Source organism: Thalassophryne amazonica, chromosome 16 (genome assembly GCF_902500255.1).
Source record: "Thalassophryne amazonica chromosome 16, fThaAma1.1, whole genome shotgun sequence".
Lineage (NCBI taxonomy): Eukaryota > Metazoa > Chordata > Actinopteri > Batrachoidiformes > Batrachoididae > Thalassophryne > Thalassophryne amazonica.
In genome coordinates, this window is record NC_047118.1 from 85,353,610 (window position 1) to 85,375,952 (window position 22,343).

The following is a 22,343-nucleotide window of genomic DNA, read 5'->3' on the forward strand; positions in this document are numbered from 1 at the left end:
TGACCACTAAGGGAAAGTTATACATATTTGTGTTTGCTAAAATACTCTTGGACTCAACTGTATTATTATTATTATTATTATTATTATTTTGTGACCTTAGGTGGTACACAAAACTGCTTGGACAAATTGTGACCACAATACATGTAATATGGCATAGGTTCTGACCTGGGCAATGTTCTCAGCAGTTCAAAATAAATATGGGCATTTTCAGAATTATAACTGTTTTAAAGCAGGCACCTCCTTGGTGTAGAAGTATGTCAGTGTCATGGCAACATACCGGGTCAACATCTGCCAGCAGCTTGGTGAGCTCTGGCACCGCCCTAGTGGCGAGCTCAGCATCATCCTGGTAGTTTATAAGGTGAACGATGGCTGTCTTCAGAAGCTGGGACGGCTCGGCCAGTCTCTGAACATTACTCTGCTGTGAAGGATCGGACTGTATGGGCAAGGCTGCCTCCCCCTCCACCAGGGTCTCTGGGAACATGGCAACCCGAACACGCTGAGCACGCGTCAGCGAGTACTGAGAGTCCAAATCTGTGACAGGAGACACCAAAAAACACTAAATATTTCAGAAGTTACAACAAAAAGAACATGAAGCATCCTCTACTGTAAATAAATATTTGAACAAAATAATCAGAGTATTTCACCATAAAAAAAAAACAAAATTAAATGAAATAAGAATAAGAAAGAACTTTATGAATCCCGTAGGAAATTATTTAATAGGAGGTCCATCCCAGTGGAGAAGCCATACGCAAAGGGTTTCCGGGACAAAGTTGTTTTTTTGTTTATCTGCATGTTTATTGGCTTTTTTCAACATTAATTACAAGATTTGAGATTAATTAATCTAAATAAATCACATAAAGCTGCATGTAAAATTGCCCTTCCAACTGCAAGTCACATTCAACATAGAAATGAGGTTCTTAGAAATGTAAAAACAAATAAATAAACAAAAAACAATGGACTCAGACACCACTACGGTTTTGGTGTTGTTAGATCTCAGTGCTGCATTTGATACCGTGGATCATCATATTTTGCTCAATAGGTTGGAGAATTTTTTGGGGATTACTGGAAGTGCCCTTGCCTGGTTGACGTCATATCTGTCCAGTCGTTCTCAATGTGTCTTGTATAATGGCACTACCTCTGACCTTGCTGACATGAGATTTGGGGTTCCACAGGGATCTGTTTTAGGCCCCTTGCTTTTCTCGCTGTATGTGGCACCCCTTGGGCGTATACTGTGGAGTTTTGGGATTGCCTTTCATTGTTATGCTGATGATAGTCAGTTGTACATGCTGATAACTGCGTGTTGGAAACCATTCGGAAGATTCAGACTTTCGGTGGCTTTTCAGTCGAGTGAGTGTCCGAGAAACTGTGTAACAGCTGGGCATGTCACAACTTGTCCTGTGAGACTTCCAACACGGACGTGCTTTTTGTTGTGTGCCATTGCGGCTCCGTCCCGACGCGCGAATTCCTCCGCACGTCTTTCATTACAAAATCTACTGTAACAGTGGAATGTACCACAAAAGTGCTGATGTCCACCTCTTCTGCAATTTCTCTGGTAGTCAGACGACGTCCCGGATCAACACAGCCTTCACTTTGGAAATGATCTGGACGTTTCAGCCTGTCGATGGCCGCTTGGAGAGCGGCGCGCCCTCTGCCGCTGTGGGCCGTCTTTAATCCAATTGTAATGGTCCTTAATCTGTGTGACACCCAGAGTATCTTCACCGAAAGCCGTCTGAATCTTCCGAATGGTTTCCACCTGGCTGTCTCTCACAGTTTCTGGAAAAATTTGATTCAGCGCTGCTCCAATAGCTCAGCCATTTCCCTGACAATGAAAATCCGACGAGGGGGGTGGACCAGTGCTCACTCAAAGCCTGCCCACAGGCGAATGACGCAACTGACAGGCGTGAAAAAACTCACACATGCACACGAAGGTTCAAGCTTGGCTGATGCAGGCACACATGATTCAAATCCATATAGTTTTTTAAAAAAATAAAAAGGTCGGATAGTTTTGTAACAGACCTCATATCTAAACTATGACATTTTCTATAGTTGGTAGCTAACAAAAAAAGTGATTCCATCAAAAATACCATGTTGTTGTTTTCCTCCAATACAGGCATACAGTGTGTCCTAGGTTTTAAACCAATGTTTTTTCTGCTCGGGAACTAAAATAACTCAATTAACAATATTATTTAAGCGTCACTCACAACCCGCCACAGTTGCTACTATGCGCAGTCATATACTATATAAATAATATATAAATATGGCAAAACTGTGCGTGAGATGTGTGCATCACTTGCGTATGTGCAGCACTGCAGAAGGTGGCAGACTGCCATGCACACTTTTTCTCTTGCACATGCAAATTGTACAGGTCTTGCAAAAAATCAAGAACACATAAAGTACATATGGAACACATATGCCTGGAACCAAATCAGGAGCACAGCTAGTAGGGGCTTTGCAAAGAAGTAAGATGCACGAGTGACGCACGGTACACAGGGGGAGTACTACACAAGTACTTCACACTTGTCCAACCTGAAAGACAAAACTGCATCTCACTTGTGTGCATGCCACCCCTATGTGTGGCATGCACACGCTACATCTATGGCCCCGTTTACATTTACATAAAAATCCAGTTGCTATCTGATTATTGGCTGTTACCTGATTATTACGTGATCATGTAAATGGCAAAATTCGATATACTTTAAACGATAACAACTGTTACCTGATTGTGAGAAACCAGATTTAAGCCCCTTTCACAATGGCGTATTCGTAGAGCTGCTCATTGTGGCGTATCATCTACGCTGAGTTTTGCAGCTCTACGCCCACTTTTAGCAGCTCTACGTCGAGTTTTTGCTCCCTACACAGCAGTATGTTGAGGGCTACATGTGTAGGATGGAAGAAATTAAACATGCTTAATTTTCTTCGGCGTAGAGCGCTGAACACAGTTTTAAGCACATCTGCGCAGCACAGCGTTACTGCATGCAAGTCTGTGCAACACGGCACTCCTGTACACAACCAAAAACGGAGTGCTGCATCCAGAATGAAGCTGGAGAACATGAGAACATGATCACACAGCCCACAGCACCTATGTGTGCTCAGAACAGGGAATCGAACCTCAACTCAAAAATCCAGAAACAGCAGGTCGGTCGGTCGCACTCTTGCATGCGCTCTCCCTCACTCTCACTCTGTCGCTCTCTCTCTCTCTCTCTCTCTGTGTGTCTGATCAAACAATAAGTGCTGTGACTTTAAAATAAAAGCCTTGTCGCTGCATGTCGGTGTGATCATCAGACGGTCTGATCGATCAGGTCTGATCAAATTTATATATATATATATATTTTCACTCTTACTGCACTTTTTACTTTAGTGTTTATGATTTTGCGTTTTTGCTATTGTTATTGTTTTTATCAGTGCAGGTACAAAGACATTTTTCACTGCACTTTATACATTGTATATTTGCATGTGACAAACATCTTGATGGAAAAAAAAATCAGCGGACCTGATCGGAGCAACCAGAAGTTTAAAGAGTCACAGCGCTTCATTCACAGCAGCCTTTACCACAGCCAGACTCAGCAGCATCTGTACACAATGAAAATGATCCACCAAGACAAAAAATAATAATAATAATGTTAAATGACTATTTCTGACATGAACCACACTGTGCAGTGCAGAACAGAGCGCACTTCCACAGAGGCAGAAAATAGTAGCTTTGGCTACATACATGGCAGTAATTCAACTGTAAACCCTCATGATACAGTCCACTGTTTTCTAAGTGCAGTGATGTGTTCTGCACAGCCGGCAGGAGTGAACTTGTTTTAAATAGCGGCAAGGTACACGCGACTGTGTGCACAGATTAAAAAGCAAACACATGCAGCTGCAAGCAGATCTACAAACACGGAAAAAGGCTGAGTACACGTGCATTTCGGGCATATTTAAATGAAACACAACACTGTAATACGCTGCTCTACAAATACGCCAGTGTGAAATGGGCTTAACACACCTGGAATTCTCCCCTATACTTAGATTTCTTGGGTACATGTATACCATTAATCAGAATTATTTTGTTATTCTACATCTGTGCATGTGTAAAAGCAGGGGTCAAGGGCAACCCCTTGACCCCTGTTGTGCCCACTGAAGGGCACAACAGGGCCTCGAAGTCACAGAATTTACCTGGCACTACAATGGTCCTAGTTCGAACCCTGATTATCAGCTGTGTTTACGGTGCACCAGGGTCAAACATAGAAAATTTGGGGGTAAAACTGACTGAGATATACAACATTATTAAAAATAACAAGCTTTTTTTTGTTTAGGGAGACTTCAACATAGACTTCTTAAATCCTCGTGGTCAAATACATACAACTGAATTCATAAATTCTGTATTTCGTATGGGAATGTATCCAGTGACTGCTCATCCAACTAGGATAACTGTGAACACATCAACACTTATTGACAATATACTGACAAATGTTACAGTGGGGAATTTAGAGGGTGATATCATTGTTCATTTTTGTAGTTTTCAGTTCTTTAGTTGATAAAATTGACCATAATGAAATTTAAAATTTCAAAAGAATAATAACAGAAGAAATTCTGGAAAATCGTAGAATGTTTTAAGGGATCAAAACTGGAGTGACATTTATCAATCATTCATTTCTATTATTTCCAATTTGTATGATAAACATTGCCCTTTGGTGTTAAAAGTTGGAAATAAGCAAAATGTTGATAAAACTTGGATCACTACTTGGATCACTTCTTTTTACATGCAAAATGCATGTAAAAAGAAAAAATTTCTGTATAAGCAGTTTTAAAGCTTATAACATTTGATGCTGAGAAAAGATATAAGACATAAAACAAATTAACATTATGTGATCTTGTAAAACGCAGTATTATAGATTTACTGGAAAAAAAAAACAAACATTAATGTTGTATGGCTGGGGGGCCTGGGTGCCTTTTTGTTTCTGTCTTTTGTTTTTCCTTCCAGGTGGCTTGCATTTGGGACTGAGTGGCTGTGTTGCTGAGGTTATCAGGACCTCACCCTGATCACCTGCGGCTCGTCAGGACTCACAGCTGAGGTGCATCTATATGGATTGGAACATGGTGGCATTTAAGACTGGAGTATACAGTGTGTATTTGCCAGAGACTCGACTTGGTTTTTGTCATGACAAGTTGACATTTTTTGTGATGACCTTATTATGACAACTTGACATTAATCAAAGTGACATTACCAGAAAATGTCTTGGACATGACAACTTGACATTAAATTGGTTTGGGATGTCCTTATTATGACAACTTGACATTAATCAAAGTGACATTACCAGAAAATGTCTTTGACATTACACTTGCTTGGGATGTCCTTATTATGACAACTTGACATTAATAAAATATACATGTGTTTGTGTCTTTATGGCAAGTTGACATAATGACTATTATATTACTGCACCATTTTTAGCCTTAATTAAGCACGAACAAATACATAATGAATTAGTAACAAATAATTAATTAAAAATGACTCATACTTAATAAGTAATTAACATACATTTAATTAATGCTTTACTTCTAATGAATAGTCTCCTGCATTTTGTGTTTACTCACTGTTTTCATACTTAATAAACCATCAACAAACTATTTGTAAGTGCACGTATGTATGTATTATTACGCCATGAGTTAGACATGTATTAATGATTAGGAAGTGTCTGAATAAATGGTTTACCAATCGTGCAGTGCATGAATAATTCATAATGTTGCTAATACCGAGCAGCGCGAGGTGGCAGAGCCACCGAGCTTAGCAAATAATGATGCCAGACAAGCGCGGGCATATTCTCATAGTCCATCCAGCTCAGTTTCCGCCATGACCGCAAACCAGAAGTACACTTTTGTCACCGCAAACAGGAAGTTCAAACAGGAAGTACACAAAAAGCATGATGGGATTTCCCAGAAACGCGTAGAAATGGCATTACGTCATCACGCCAGACACCAGCGAAGGGCTGGCGTAGGAATACACTGAGTGAGCCACATTATATGCCATAACTCTTTCGCTTCGGTCAACAAAGTAGTTAGGAAAAATTAATGAGCCAGTTTCGAGTTTCTCAGTGCACATCCGTGGTGAGCTAGCTAACACTTCTGGTTCACAGGTCAATGCATACAAACTCCCTGTCAACGCCATTCACACTGGTAAGAAGACAGCATTTTTTTTTGAAGCAACATAACAGCTGTGGACATAAAACGGTAGGAAAACATTTCTAAAGTCAATAGTTGTACCATGTAGGCCCCATTCTATGACAGGCCACTTCCAGAGTTTGGAAACAAAGTAACAAAATTATCAGGCTATTAATGAGCCGTTCACGTACAAATTAAAAGGCAATGGAATAATAATGAAACTACCCTCTGGACCTACATTCAGGTTAGTAATTTTTTTTTTTTTTTTATCTGAAAGTCAAATATAAAGCCCTGTTAGTGAGATTTCAGGTGGATTCCTGGGATATTTCAACATTGAGAAGATGTATGTGACACATGAATAGATTACCATCTAATGGATCAGCTTCTTAAAAAGTGCTCAGTGGTAATTAGTCATTTATAATCAAAGTTGTGAATTAGGCATAAACAATATATTGTTGTGACATTAATTACAGATCTTGAAGAAAGAATCAAATTTCTATGATATATATTGAAATAGTATGAACTGTTAGTAATTTGTTGCTTATTCATATGCATAAGTTACTATAATGAACATTCTACATATAGAAATACTGTGAACTGTTACTAATTTGTTTCTAGGGATGGGTATTAATAAGATTTTAATCAATATTGATACCATTATCGATCCGATTCCTTATCGATTCCCTTACTGATACCTCCTGTGAATTTTCTGTGTACTAAAAGTACTAAAAGTAGGCTTTACAGGTTTTCTATGTCAACAACATTTTATTGAGCCTTAAGGTAAATAAATATGAAATTGGTCACTGGATCCTTAAACTCTGGACATAAATATAAATAAACAAAATCTGTAGTTTTTGTCAAAGCATTTCCTTTCAGACATTAATGGCATGATTGTCTCTCCATACATCTGAGCTGAGCTCAGCTGGCTGCTGGAGTCTGCAGGTCTGCAGCCACACAGTTTTGGGCTGCTGCAGCGCAGGACGTCTCATTTTGGGAGGAAAAAAATGTTTTCATCAATTGCAGTTTATTGTTTGTATTACGTCTGGAAAGAGGTGACATTTGATTTAAACGGCGATTCGCTTTGAAGTTATAAAATCCGAGCGGATTCGACTCAGCAGAGAGCGGTGCAGCATTTGGAGCAACAGAACGGAGGACGGTTCTCGTTTCTTTCTCCCAACAAGACAGGAGTCCCAATTAGTCACTTTAATCTGCACAAAAGTGACTCACGATTGACGTATTTTAACAGCTTTGAGAGGGGTTAAGAAGCGGAGTTGCCTCTTCTGAAGAGGAGCAAAGAAAGATCCAATGAAGCAGTGGATCAGAGCACTGCTTCATTGGTTAAGAGGTTCAAAGCCAAGCCGCACTGCAGAAACGGATGATTACAGACCCACTGCAGGGTCTGTAATCAATGTAGAGTAATGATCATTTTCCCGACAAACACCCTCAAAAACAGCAGCCGCTCTGAAGGAGCAATAAGGGAATCGTTAAGCAAAGTATATTATCTCAGTATATTTATAATTGCAATTTAATACATGTTATACATGTCAGTGCCACATAAGTCAGGAGAATAAATATCTTTAGTTGTGTAAACATCACTTTTTTAATGAAATCATCAACTGAAGAAAATTATTAAAAAAATACTGCCCAATTGAATCTTCAGTTTTTACAGTATTTCAATCAATCAACTTCAATATTTTTCGATGGAGAAAAACGTTGCTCCGTCAAGTCTTTTTGTGAACTTTTCTAAAGTGAAGACTATTTTCCATGGACAATCCCTAGCGCACGCGCCACTCGGATGCGGTCCGTCTCGCTTTTATGACATCACCAACAGAGGATGTTACACTGTGCCGCACATATGGTGCCGCGGCACACTCTCACGAGCGCCACTAGCTTAGCTTATGACAAGCTAAAAGTGGACTCTCTCGTTATGGCCAAACAACTTTCCAGTTTCTGGGAATTCTGTGTTAGTACGTGCCCGTTGCCGACATGCTTGATGATTTCCTGCGCAAAAAGTTGTTCCCAGATCATTGATAATGAGTATATCTCATCTACATTAATTCTAAAATTTACCAGTAATAAAATTAGAAAGATAACTGAAGTTTTAAGACTGGCTGTAATAAATATTTTAAAAACTTAAAGTTTATGAGCAACTTCACCTGTTATTGCTGAAGCACATTGTAAAGATTGACACGATGGAGTTTGATGCGGAAGAGTTCAGAAAGATACGATTTGAATGTTCTGATGACCATTTACAGTTGGCAATGAAAGACTTGGGTGTTAACTTCGTGTTTAAGTCAGAACAAGAAGCTGCACTGAAAGAGATCTATCTGGGACAAAGAGACACATTCTGAGTGTTGTCGCTTCAACGAGAGCGGCACACTGAGCAGGGTGGCGAAAGTAGTCCGGCGAGCTCAATCTGTGGGCGCGAGCTATCCCACAATGCCAAAATAGCAGAGATGTCGGTCCAACGAGAGCGGCACTCTGAGCAGGGTGGTGCAACGGTTGTCTGCTAAAGTATGGCAGAAATGGTGTACGGGAACATTTCAGGAACAGCGCATCCAGTGCCAGTGAGGAGAGGGGAAAGCGGAAAATACAGCAAGCAGTGAAACAAACCATAAGTGTATTTTTGTTTGCTTACTCAAGAATTGCTAACAAGCTAATTATCAACTGGGTAGTATTTCTGAAGCATCGTGGCCGCCATATTAACACACCCTTCAACCACTCCCTGGTGATTTTGCTGCAAAGTGCTGCATGTGTGGCTATAAACTGCACAAATGACCAGTTCAAAGGCTGTGGACTAAGGATGTAGAGTTTGTAGTGAAATCTTTTGGAGAACAATACAGATAAAATGTGGCTTTTCCTTGTCAGAACGGGCGGGAACCCATCTACCACGGTGGCTGGACCCACAATGCAAACTCCCGGACTAGGCTTAGGTGTAGGAGAAAACATGGTCTTTATTCCAGGCTCTGGTTCGGTACACATGTGATCAAGCAGCAGAGCAGAGGTACAATCAGGATAAGGCAAAAATGCAGTAATGGTTGAGCAGGGGTCAGAGGCACGAGCAAACACAGACGTCCGGGACAAGGCAAAAGGCATGGTCAAGGAAAACAGAGCAGAGGTACGATACACGGCGAAGCAAAAATCAGAACTGACAAAGGCGCTGGAATGTGTACGAGACAACAAACTGGCAGTGAGCTGTGAGACTGTGATGGTTTAAATAAGGAGCAAACAAATTAGGGTGATGTGAAGATAATAAGCTGGGTGAGGAATAACCTAACACCGAACGTGAAACTACAAAAACAAGAACTGAAATCAAACATGAGCATGTGAACAAAAGCAACTAGAACTGATCAGGAAATCAATACAAAAGCAAAATAAACAGGAACCGACTAATAAACAGAAAAGAAAAACCTGATATAAAAGTACAACAGAAAACAACAGCCAACATATACAGAAGAAAGCTAAATGATAAACAAGGAAAACACCAACCAGCTGAACAGAAAAAGAGCAGAACTGGACAATGGCTAAAGTATGAAAAGTAACAAAGGGATAAGAAAAACATAACCGAATAACTCATGAAAATAAATGAAAATAATAATGATGAAAATAATTACTGATAAATCAAAGCTGAAGAAGACGTAAAACCACAAAAAGGGGAAAAACAAGGGCTCAGAGCTCTGACCCGGCCAAATCCCTGACATTCCTGTTATTCAATAAGATTCTGTGATTAATGGTAAATGCTTTTCCAATTAACTGAGTCCACGAATGTTTCATATTTTGAGGAAGGAATGTAGTGCATTGTTTAAGCAGCATAAAGTTATGAGTGTACCCAATTTCCAAGCTAAGATGCATAATGAATAGGGTTGTAGCAATACACAAAAATCACGGTTCAATATGTACCTCGGATTTGAGGTCACGGCTCGGTTCATTTTCGGTACAGTATGGGAACAAAGGCAAAACCTAAATTTACTTGTTGTTTAAACCAACAATTTATTGGAACATTATACAAACAGGAAAATAAAATAAGTGCAAAGTGAATGTTCTCAAATAAGCAACAAATGTATGAAATATATATAAAAAAAAAATTCTGAAACAGCTTTTACCAAAACCTTTCCACAAGTAAAGCGCAGCACAACGGTTCCAGCATGAAGCCCTGTTCAATTTTATTCAACCTTCATATTTTTTGCCAGAAAAATAAACTTGTCCAAAACTGTGACACTCTATAAGGAATTCCCTTTACTTTTGTACAATTTATTTTATTTTCTATCACTTTCTATTAACTGTTCATTCAATGTTTGTTAATATATCTTTTTAAATAAAGTTTTGTAAACAAAAACATTGTGGGAGGGAAAAATACGGGAGTAAAACCACCCTAAAAATATTTAGAACCACAAATAAACTTGATTCTTTTATTTATTTTGCCATTAAAATTGGTCATCGCTTATTAAAATAAAATAACTTCTTAAGGCCAGGGCATCTCAAAGTCTGGGGACTATTTAATCACAGCACAGCAAAAGAGGGCAGCTGAGCGAGCCCGAGTGAGGAGGACTGTAGATATCCCTCTGCACAGCGCTTTACAGGCTGCTGCAGGCAGCGGAAGAGGGGGAGAGCCGCTGTCGCTCAGTGACAACAGAGACTTTCACTTTTAGTCGCTAAACATCAGAAAAGTCTCCAGTAACAACAGGAAAAGTAGCTAGATTTGTCGCTAGTCACTTTTGAGAAGTCGTCGAGAGGGTTTGGAAAGTCACTAGATTAAACAAGAAAGTCACCAAGTTGGCAATGCTGAATGTAAACACACGCAATGCAAACTCGCCCATACACAGCCCTGTACCGAATGTCCTGTACCAAAAGGGTTCAATACAAATACCTGTATTGTTACATCATTAATAATGAAGTAAATCAAGATAACTTGATTATTTCAATCCACTTTTGTCCATGATATGATATAGATATATATATATATATATATATATACATACAGTGGGGAAAATAAGTATTTGACCCCCTGTCAGTTTTGCAGGTTTTCCCACCTACAAAGAATGGAGAGGGCTGCAATTTTTATCGTAGGTACACTTCAACTGTGAGAGACAGAATCTAAAAACAAAATCCAGTAAATCACATTGTATGATTTTTAAATAATTAATTTGCATTTTATTGCATAAAATAAGTATTTGATCCCCTACAAACCAGCAAGAATTCTGGCTCATACAGACCTGTTCATTTTTCTTTATGAAGCCCTCTTATTCTGCACTCTTTACCTGTATTAACTGCACCTGTTTGAAATTGTTACCTGTATAAAAGACACCTGTTCACACAGTCAATCACACTCCAACCTGTCCACCATAGCCAAGACCAAAGAGCTGTCTAAGGACACTAGAGACAAAACTGTAGACCTGCACAAGGCTGGGATGGACTACAGGACAAGAGGCAAGCAGCTTGGTAGAAGACAATAACTGTTATGATTATTTATTAGAAAGTGGAAGAAACACAAGATGACTGTAAGTCTCCCTCGGTCTGCGATTCCATGCAAGATCTCACTTTGTGGGGTAAGGATGATTCTGAGAAAGCTCAGAACTACACAGGAGGACCTGGTCAATGACCTGAAGAGAGCTGGAACCACAGTCACAAATATTACATTAATAACATATGATGCTGTCATGGTTTAAAATCCTGCAGGGCAGCAAGGTCCCCCTGCTCAAACCAGCACATGTCCAGGCCCGTTTGAAGTTCACCATTGACCATCTGGATGATCCAGAGGAGGCATAGGAGACGGTCATGTAGTCAGATGAGACTAGAATAGAGCTTTTTGGAATCAACTCCACTTACCATGTTTAGAGGATGAGAACAACCCCAAAAAAACTATCCCAACCGTGAAGCATGGGGGTGGAAACATCATACTCTGGGGGTGCGCTTCTGCAAAGGGGACAGGACGACTGCGCCGTATTGAAGGTTGGATGGATGGGGTCATGTATTGCAAGATTTTGGCAAACAACCTCCTTCCCTCAGTAAGCGCATTGAAGATGGGTCATGCCTGGGTCTTCCAGCATGACAATGACCCCAAACACACAGCCAGGGCAACTAAGGAGGGGCTCCGTAAGAAGCATTTCAAGGTCCTGGAGTGGCCTGGCCAGTCTCCAGACCTAAACTCAATAGAAAATCTTTGGAGGGAGCTGAAACTCCAAACCTGAAAGATTTGGAGAAGATCTGTATGGAGGAGTGGACAAAAATCCCTGCTGCAGTGTGTGAAAACTTGGTCAAGAACTACTTCAAATGTCTGACCACTGTAATGGCAGACAAATGTTTCTGTAACAATTGTAAGCTCTGTTTTTCTAGGGCGTCAAATACTTATTTTATGCAATAAAACACAAATTAATTATTTAAAAATCATACAATGCGATTTTCTGCATTTTGTTTTTTTTTTTTTTAGATTTCTGTCTCTCACAGTTGAAGTGTACCTACGACAAAAATTACAGACGTCTACATTCTTTGTAGTTGGGAAAACCTGCAAAACTGACAGGGGGTCAAATACTTATTTTCCCCACCCCTGGCAAAAATTATGGAATCATCGGCCTCGAAGGATGTTCATTCAGTTGTTTAATTTTGTAGAAAAAAAAGCAGATCACAGACATGACATAAAACTAAAGTCATTTCAAATGGCAACTTTCTGGCTTTAAGAAACACTATAAAAAATAAGGAAAAAAATTATGGCAATCAGTAACGGTTACTTTTTTAGACCAAGCAGAGGGAAAAAAATATGGAATCACTCAATTCTGAGGAAAAAATTGTGGAATCACCCTGTAAATTTTCATCCCCAAAATTAACACCTGCATCAAATCAGATCTGCTCGTTAGTCAGCATCTAAAAAGGAGTGATCACAACTTGGAGAGCTGTTGCACCAAGTGGCCTGACATGAATCATGGCTCCAACACGAGAGATGTCAACTGAAACAAAGGAGAGGATTATCAAACTCTTAAAAGAGGGTAAATCATCACGCAATGTTGCAAAATATGTTGGTTGTTCACAGTCAGCTGTGTCTAAACTCTGGACCAAATACAAATAACATGGGAAGGTTGTTAAAGGCAAACATACTGGTAGACCAAGGAAGACATCAAAGCGTCAAGACAGAAAACTTAAAGCAACATGTCTCAAAAATCGAAAATGCACAACAAAACAAATGAGGAACGAATGGGAGGAAACTGGAGTCAACGCCTGTGACCGAATTGTAAGAAACCGCCTAAAGGAAATTGGATTTACATACAGAAAAGCTAAACAAAAGCCATTATTAACACCTAAACAGAAAAAAACAAGGTCACAATGGGCTAAGGAACAGCAATCGTGGACTTGTATCACTTCCTGTTCCGGAGCACAGCGGTGTTTTTCTGTATCTGTTAGCTGTTTAATCTGCGCAGTTAGATTGATCTAGTTATCTAGATTACGATTTGTTTCCCAGTGTAATCTTTACGTGCCTTAACTAAAGCACTCCTTCTGCTGAATCACCTCTAAATTATTTACACATTATTCACTTTGCGTGTTTTTAGAAATTCGCTAGCTTAGCGTAGCTGCTAGCTCTTAGCCGATTTAGCATGGCGGCTTCTCCTGTCTCTCCCGCACTTTTCTGCTCTGGGTGTGAAATGTTTAGTTATTCCTCGGCCTCCTTTAGCAGTAACGGTACTTGTAATAAGTGTAGCTTATTCGTAGCTTTGGAGGCCAGGCTGGGCGAATTGGAGACTCGGCTCCGCACCGTGGAAAATTCTACAGCTAGCCAGGCCCCTGTAGTCGGTGCGGACCAAGGTAGCTTAGCCGCCGTTAGTTCCCCCCTGGCAGATCCCGAGCAGCCAGGAAAGCAGACTGACTGGGTGACTGTGAGGAGGAAGCGTAGCCCTAAACAGAAGCCCCGTGTACACCGCCAACCTGTTCACATCTCTAACCGTTTTTCCCCACTCGACGACACACCCGCCGAGGATCAAACTCTGGTTATTGGCGACTCTGTTTTGCGAAATGTGAAGTTAGCGACACCAGCAACCATAGTCAATTGTCTTCCGGGGGCCAGAGCAGGCGACATTGAAGGAAATTTGAAACTGCTGGCTAAGGCTAAGCGTAAATTTGGTAAGATTGTAATTCACGTCGGCAGTAATGACACCCGGTTACGCCAATTGGAGGTCACTAAAATTAACATTAAATCGGTGTGTAACTTTGCAAAAACAATGTCGGACTCTATAGTTTTCTCTGGGCCCCTCCCCAATCAGACCGGGAGTGACATGTTTAGCCGCATGTTCTCCTTGAATTGCTGGCTGTCTGAGTGGTGTCCAAAAATGAGGTGGGCTTCATAGATAATTGGCAAAGCTTCTGGGGAAAACCTGGTCTTGTTAGGAGAGACGGCATCCATCCCACTTTGGATGGAGCAGCTCTCATTTCTAGAAATCTGGCCAATTTTCTTAAATCCTCCAAACTGTGACTATCCAGGGTTGGGACCAGGAAGCAGAGTTGTAGTCTTACACACCTCTCTGCAGCTTCTCTCCCCCTGCCATCCCCTCATTACCCCATCCCCGTAGAGACGGTGCCTGCTCCCAGACTACCAATAACCAGCAAAAATCTATTTAAGCATAAAAATTCAAAAAGAAAAAATAATATAGCACCTTCAACTGCACCACAAACTAAAACAGTTAAATGTGGTCTATTAAACATTAGGTCTCTCTCTTCTAAGTCCCTGTTGGTAAATGATATAATAATTGATCAACATATTGATTTATTCTGCCTTACAGAAATCTGGTTACAGCAGGATGAATATGTTAGTTTAAATGAGTCAACACCCCCAAGTCACACTAACTGTCAGAATGCTCGTAGCACGGGCCGGGGCGGAGGATTAGCAGCAATCTTCCATTCGAGCTTATTAATTAATCAAAAACCCAGACAGAGCTTTAATTCATTTGAAAGCTTGTCTCTTAGTCTTGTCCATCCAAATTGGAAGTCCCAAAAACCAGTTTTATTTGTTATTATCTATCGTCCACCTGGTCGTTACTGTGAGTTTCTCTGTGAATTTTCAGACCTTTTGTCTGACTTAGTGCTTAGCTCAGATAAGATAATTATAGTGGGCGATTTTAACATCCACACAGATGCTGAGAATGACAGCCTCAACACTGCATTTAATCTATTATTAGACTCTATTGGCTTTGCTCAAAAAGTAAATGAGTCCACCCACCACTTTAATCATATCTTAGATCTTGTTCTGACTTATGGTATGGAAATAGAAGACTTAACAGTATTCCCTGAAAACTCCCTTCTGTCTGATCATTTCTTAATAACATTTACATTTACTCTGATGGACTACCCAGCAGTGGGGAATAAGTTTCATTACACTAGAAGTCTTTCAGAAAGCGCTGTACTAGGTTTAAGGATATGATTCCTTCTTTATGTTCTCTAATGCCATATACCAACACAGTGCAGAGTAGCTACCTAAACTCTGTAAGTGAGATAGAGTATCTCGTCAATAGTTTTACATCCTCATTGAAGACAACTTTGGATGCTGTAGCTCCTCTAAAAAAGAGAGCTTTAAATCAGAAGTGCCTGACTCCGTGGTATAACTCACAAACTCATAGCTTAAAGCAGATAACCCGTAAGTTGGAGAGGAAATGGCGTCTCACTAATTTAGAAGATCTTCACTTAGCCTGGAAAAAGAGTCTGTTGCTCTATAAAAAAGCCCTCCGTAAAGCTAGGACATCTTTCTACTCATCACTAATTGAAGAAAATAACAACAACCCCAGGTTTCTTTTCAGCACTGTAGCCAGTCTGACAAAGAGTCAGAGCTCTATTGAGCTGAGTATTCCATTAACTTTAACTAGTAATGACTTCATGACTTTCTTTGCTAACAAAATTTTAACTATTAGAGAAAAAAATTACTCATAACCATCCCAAAGACGTATCGTTATCTTTGGCTGCTTTCAGTGATGCCGGTATTTGGTTAGACTCTTTCTTTCCGATTGTTCTGTCTGAGTTATTTTCATTAGTTACTTCATCCAAACCATCAACATGTTTATTAGACCCCATTCCTACCAGGCTGCTCAAGGAAGCCCTACCATTATTTAATGCTTTGATCTTAAATATATGATCAATCTATCTTTGTTAGTTGGCTATGTACCACAGGCTTTTAAGGTGGCAGTAATTAAACCATTACTTAAAAGCCATCACTTGACCAGCTATCTTAGGTAATTATAGGCCAATCTCCAACCTTCCTTTTCTCTCAAAAATTCTTGAAAGGGTAGTTGTAAAACAGCTAACTGATCATCTGCAGAGGAATGGTCTATTTGAAGAGTTTCAGTCAGGTTTTAGAATTCATCATAGTACAGAAACAGCATTAGTGAAGGTTACAAATGATCTTCTTATGGCCTCGGACAGTGGGCTCATCTCTGTGCTTGTTCTGTTAGACCTCAGTGCTGCTTTTGATACTGTTGACCATAAAATTTTATTACAGAGATTAGAGCATGCCATAGGTATTAAAGGCACTGCGCTGCGGTGGTTTGAATCATATTTGTCTAATAGATTACAATTTGTTCATGTAAATGGGGAATCTTCTTCACAGACTAAAGTTAATTATGGAGTTCCTCAAGGTTCTGTGCTAGGACCAATTTTATTCACTTTATACATGCTTCCCTTAGGCAGTATTATTAGACAGTATTGCTTAAATTTTCATTGTTACGCAGATGATACCCAGCTTTATCTATCCATGAAGCCAGAGGACACACACCAATTAGCTAAACTGCAGGATTGTCTTACAGACATAAGACATGGATGACCTCTAATTTCCTGCTTTTAAACTCAGATAAAACTGAAGTTATTGTACTTGGCCCCACAAATCTTAGAAACATGGTGTCTAACCAGATCCTTACTCTGGATGGCATTACCCTGACCTCTAGTAATACTGTGAGAAATCTTGGAGTCATTTTTGATCAGGATATGTCATTCAAAGCGCATATTAAACAAATATGTAGGACTGCTTTTTGCATTTACGCAATATCTCTAAAATCAGAAAGGTCTTGTCTCAGAGTGATGCTGAAAAACTAATTCATGCATTTATTTCCTCTAGGCTGGACTATTGTAATTCATTATTATCAGGTTGTCCTAAAAGTTCCCTAAAAAGCCTTCAGTTAATTCAAAATGCTGCAGCTAGAGTACTGACGGGGACTAGAAGGAGAGAGCATAAAATTCTTCTTCTTACTTATAAGGTTTTGAATAATCAGGTCCCATCTTATCTTAGGGACCTCGTAGTACCATATCACCCCAATAGAGCGCTTCGCTCTCAGACTGCAGGCTTACTTGTAGTTCCTAGGGTTTGTAAGAGTAGAATGGGAGGCAGAGCCTTCAGCTTTCAGGCTCCTCTCCTGTGGAACCAGCTCCCAATTCAGATCAGGGAGACAGACACCCTCTCTACTTTTAAGATTAGGTTTAAAACTTTCCTTTTTGCTAAAGCTTATAGTTAGGGCTGGATCGGGTGACCCTGAACCATCCCTTAGTTATGCTGCTATAGACGTAGACTGCTGGGGGGTTCCCATGATGCACTGTTTCTTTCTCTTTTTGCTCTGTATGCACCACTCTGCATTTAATCATTAGTGATCAATCTCTGCTCCCCTCCACAGCATGTCTTTTTCCTGGTTCTCTCCCTCAGCCCCAACCAGTCCCAGCAGAAGACTGCCCCTCCCTGAGCCTGGTTCTGCTGGAGGTTTCTTCCTGTTAAAAGGGAGTTTTTCCTTCCCACTGTAGCCAAGTGCTTGCTCACAGGGGGTCATTTTGACTGTTGGGGTTTTACATAATTATTGTATGGCCTTGCCTTACAATATAAAGCGCCTTGGGGCAACTGTTTGTTGTGATTTGGCGCTATGTAAAAAAATTGATTGATTGATTGATTGATTGACTGTGGATGACTGGATGATAGTCATATTCAGTGATGAATCTCGAATCTGCATTGGGCAAGGTGATGATGCTGGAACTTTTGTTTGGTGCCGTTCCAGTGAGATTTATAAAGATGACTGCCTGAAGAGAACATGTAAATTTCCACAGTCATTGATGATATGGGGCTGCATGTCAGGTAAAGGCACTGGGGAGATGGCTGGCATTACATCATCAATAAATGCACAAGTTTACATTGATATTTTGGACACTTTTGTTATTCCATCAATTGAAAGGATGTTTGGGGATGATGAAATCATTTTTCAAGATGATAATGCATCTTGCCATAGAGCAAAAACTGTGAAAACATTCCTTGCAAAAAGACACATAGGGTCAATGTCATGGCCTGCAAATATTCCGGATCGTAGAGAAGCTTGAATCTTCGACTAGACTGGGTTGCTTGACGTGAGGACGTTTCGCTTCAAATCACAGAAGCTTCCTCAGCTAAAATTCTTGCTCTGGTAGTCTGACTTCTGTCTTGACTCTTGTAGAGAAGAATAAACCAGAAGCCAACAAAAGCTGGAGTTTTTTTTAACCTAACCAGACCCCACCTACCGAGAGGCTGACTGGTATAGGCTAGTGACTAAACAATAGCTCTAATTAGCACCTATTGTGCTCTAGTTAGCACTCTCCTAATGACAGGATGGAAGCCTCCCCTGATGGCTCCTTTGACGACTCCCTCCTGATGACGTGAATGACTCATTACCATGAACAAAGGACTGAAACTGCTTTGACCTGAGTACCACATTGTAAACAGGGGACAAAGTGTGTCTGAGACCCGCTCCGCGGTTAAGGCTGGGTTTCAACTGTTTTACAAAGAATGCTTCCTTGACACCTCTCTCAAACCATTTCTTCTCTCTGGCTAAGATTTTAACTTCCTTGTCCTCAAACGTGTGGTTAGTGTCTTTCAGGTGGAGATGAACTGCAGACTGAGGTCCACTGGTGACCTCTCTGCGGTGCTGGTATAGCCTCTTGTGTAAAAGTTGCTTCGTCTCACCTATGTAGTGTCATTATAGTTTTCCTGACATCTGATATGATACGCTATATTGCTCTGTTTGTAACTAGGGATCCTGTCCTTAGGGTGAACTAATTTCTGTCTCAAGGTGTTAACTGGTTTAAAGTAAACTGGGATTTTGTGCTGTCTGAAGATCCTCTGTAGTAGTTTTTCCCCTACTCCTGCTAAATAAAGGAGAGACACTCCTCTTCTTCTTGTTTCCATCTCCTGTCTATCTGGTCTCTTTGTTTTCTGGGACTTCTGCACTTTGTCCAGGGACCAACGTGGGTACCCACATACTGTGAGGGCTTTCCGTATAAGTTGTTGCTCTTTAGCCCTTCCCTCTGCAGTTGTGGGCACCTGTAGGGCTCTGTGTTGAAGAGTCCTGATCACCCCGAGCTTGTGTTCAAGGGGGTGGTTTGAGCCAAAGAGCAGATATTGGTCAGTGTGAGTGGGTTTTCTGTAAACCTCTGTCTGGAGCTGCCTGTTCTCTCCAATCGTAACATCACAGTCCAAGAAGGCTAAATGGTTGTTTCTGGCATCCTCACGTGTGAACTTGATATTGGAGTCCACCGAATTGATGTGTTCTGTAAAGTTCTCGACCTCCTGTTGCTTGATTTTAACCCATGTGTCATCGACATATCTGAACCAGTGACTGGGAGAGATGCCCGTGAACGCCATCAAGGCTGTCTTCTCCACTCGCTCCATGTACAGATTGGCCACAATGGGGGATACCGGAGACCCCATCGCACAACCATGGATCTGCCTGTAGTAATTCCCGCTAAACAGGAAATACGTGGTGTTAAGCCAGATCTCCAAGAGTTGGCAGATGTGGTCTGGTGTGAGTTTGGTCCTTTCAGGTAGAGACACATCTTCCAGCAGTCTCTGCCTCACAGCTGAGATGGCCTCAGCGGTGGGGATGCAGGTGAACAACGAAGTCACATCAAATGACACCACAGTTTCATCTGCCTCCAGCTGCAGGTCCTTGATTTTGTTCACAAAATCTTGTGTGTTCTCCACATGGTGGTCTGAGTTACCCACTTGAGGTGCTTGGCCAAATTGTATGTGATGGAATCTGTGCTACATACAATAGGCCTGAGTGGCACGTCCTGTTTGTGGATTTTGGGCAGTCCATAGATGCATGGAGTGGCGTCCCCCGGGTACAGTCTGTAGTATGTCTGCCTGTCGATGAGTCCCTCTTTCTCCAGGTTTTGGAGGCAGTTAATGATTTTCTTCTTATAGCCACTCGTGGGGTCTCTCTTCAGACGTTCGTATGTACTGGAGTCATTGAGCAAGTTGTTGATCTTGGTCTCGTAGTCCGATGTGTTCAGGACCACCGTGCATCTGCCTTTATCTGCTGGCAGGATAAGGATGCTTTGGTCCTTCTGCAGTGCTGCCAAAGTTTTTTGTTCTTCTCCTGTGATGTTGGATGGAGGAGGCTTAGCACTGTTAAGGTCAGTGTGAGTCAATGTGAGTGGGTTATGTCGATGACACATGGGTTAAAATCAAGCAACAGGAGGTCGAGGACTTTACAGAACACATCAATTCAGTGGACTCCAATATCAAGTTCACACGTGAGGATGCCAGAAACAACCATTTAGCCTTCTTGGACTGTGATGTTACGATTGGAGAGAACAGGCAGCTCCAGACAGAGGTTTACAGAAAACCCACTCACACTGACCAATATCTGCTCTTTGGCTCAAACTACCCCCTTGAACACAAGCTCGGGGTGATCAGGACTCAGTGGACCTCAGTCTGCAGTTCATCTCCACCTGAAAGACACTAACCACACGTTTGAGGACAAGGAAGTTAAAATCTTAGCCAGAGAGAAGAAATGGTTTGAGAGAGGTGTCAAGGAAGCATTCTTTGTATAACAGTTGAAACCCAGCCTTAACCGCGGAGCGGGTCTGAGACACGCTTTGTCCCCTGTGTTGTGAAAGTGTAGGAACACGGACCCACAACAGGGGGCGCAAATGAACGGACAATGGAGAAGGTGACTAACAAGGTTTTACTGTTGTGAAACGTGCACAACTAATACAACAATTGACAATGTGGGGGTAAGCCGAATTCCACTGGTGTCGTGTGGGCAGGCTCGAAGGTAGGAGACGTCCGTCCAAGTCGAACCGGAACCACCCGGGTTTCCTCTGCCACCGAACCCTGGAAGTACTGGAACCGCCAAGTCCCGAATTCCCAGGTGGCCACTGCCTCCGCTCGTCGGATCCGGTACTGCTGGCAAGAAAACAGTAGACACACAGGTGTGGGTGCGGCTGCACCCAGTAACACAGAGGAGGGGAGAAGTCGCCTCCACCTCACGTCACAATGCTGCAGGAAGGTGAGTACTTATCTGAAGCTACGGCTTCTTGTAAACCGCTGTCCTGCAATGCTCTACAAGAAAGACAATATAATAATGTACGAAGTACAGCAGAGAATGTTACCTTTATCTTAAGGCGATATCTCGGCACTGAGGTGGAGACGCCGTCCTACTGATATACCTCCGTGCTGAGTGGAACAGCTGTGTCCAGTGATGGGTGACAGCTGTCACCCAGGCTGCTCCCATAAGGTGGCAGCGCCCTCTGGTGCCTGGAGCCCGCACTCCAGGGAGGGCGCCCTCTGGTGGTGGTGGGCCAGCAGTACCTCCTCTTCAGCGGCCCACACAACACCCTGTTTACAATGTGGTACTCAGGTCAAAGCAGTTTCAGTCTTTTGTTCATGGTAATGAGTCATTCATATCACCAGGAGGGGGTCGTCAAGGGAGCCATCAGGGGAGGCTTCCGTCCTGTCATTAGGAGAGTGCTAGCTAGAGCAAAATAGGTGCTAATTAGAGCTATTGTTTAGTCACTAGCCTATAGCAGTCAGCCTCTCGGTAGGTGGGGTCTGGTTAGGTTAAAAAACTCCAGCTTTTGTTGGCTTCTGGTTTATTCTTCTCTACAAGAGTCAAGACAGAATTCAGACTACCAGAGCAAGAATTTTAGCTGAGGAAGCTTCTGTGATTTGAAGCAAAACGTCCTCACGTCAAGCAACCCAGTCCAGTTGAAGATTCAAGCTTCTGTACTATGGAAACCACCTGGACAACTGAGAGCCTACACAGAAAAATAGTCCGGATCTTAATCCAATTGAAAATCTTTGGTGGAAGTTGAAGAAAACTGTCCATGACAAGGCTCCAACATGCAAAGCTGATCTGGCAACAGCAATCAGAGAAAGTTGGAGCCAGATTGATGAAGAGTACTGTTTGTCACTCATTAAGTCCATGCCTCAGAGACTGCAA

At 41.5% G+C, this 22,343-nt stretch overlaps 1 protein-coding gene across 1 annotated transcript in view; it reads right to left on the reverse strand.

Moving 5' to 3' along the window:
* jupb (junction plakoglobin b) overlaps nt 1-22,343 on the reverse strand; it is a 325,763-nt gene that overhangs the window by 191,916 nt on the left and 111,504 nt on the right. Inside the window, exon 4 of the mRNA XM_034190543.1 lies at nt 278-531. Within this exon, the coding sequence (XP_034046434.1) occupies nt 278-531 (254 nt within the window). The remainder of the gene's footprint in view (nt 1-277; nt 532-22,343) is intronic.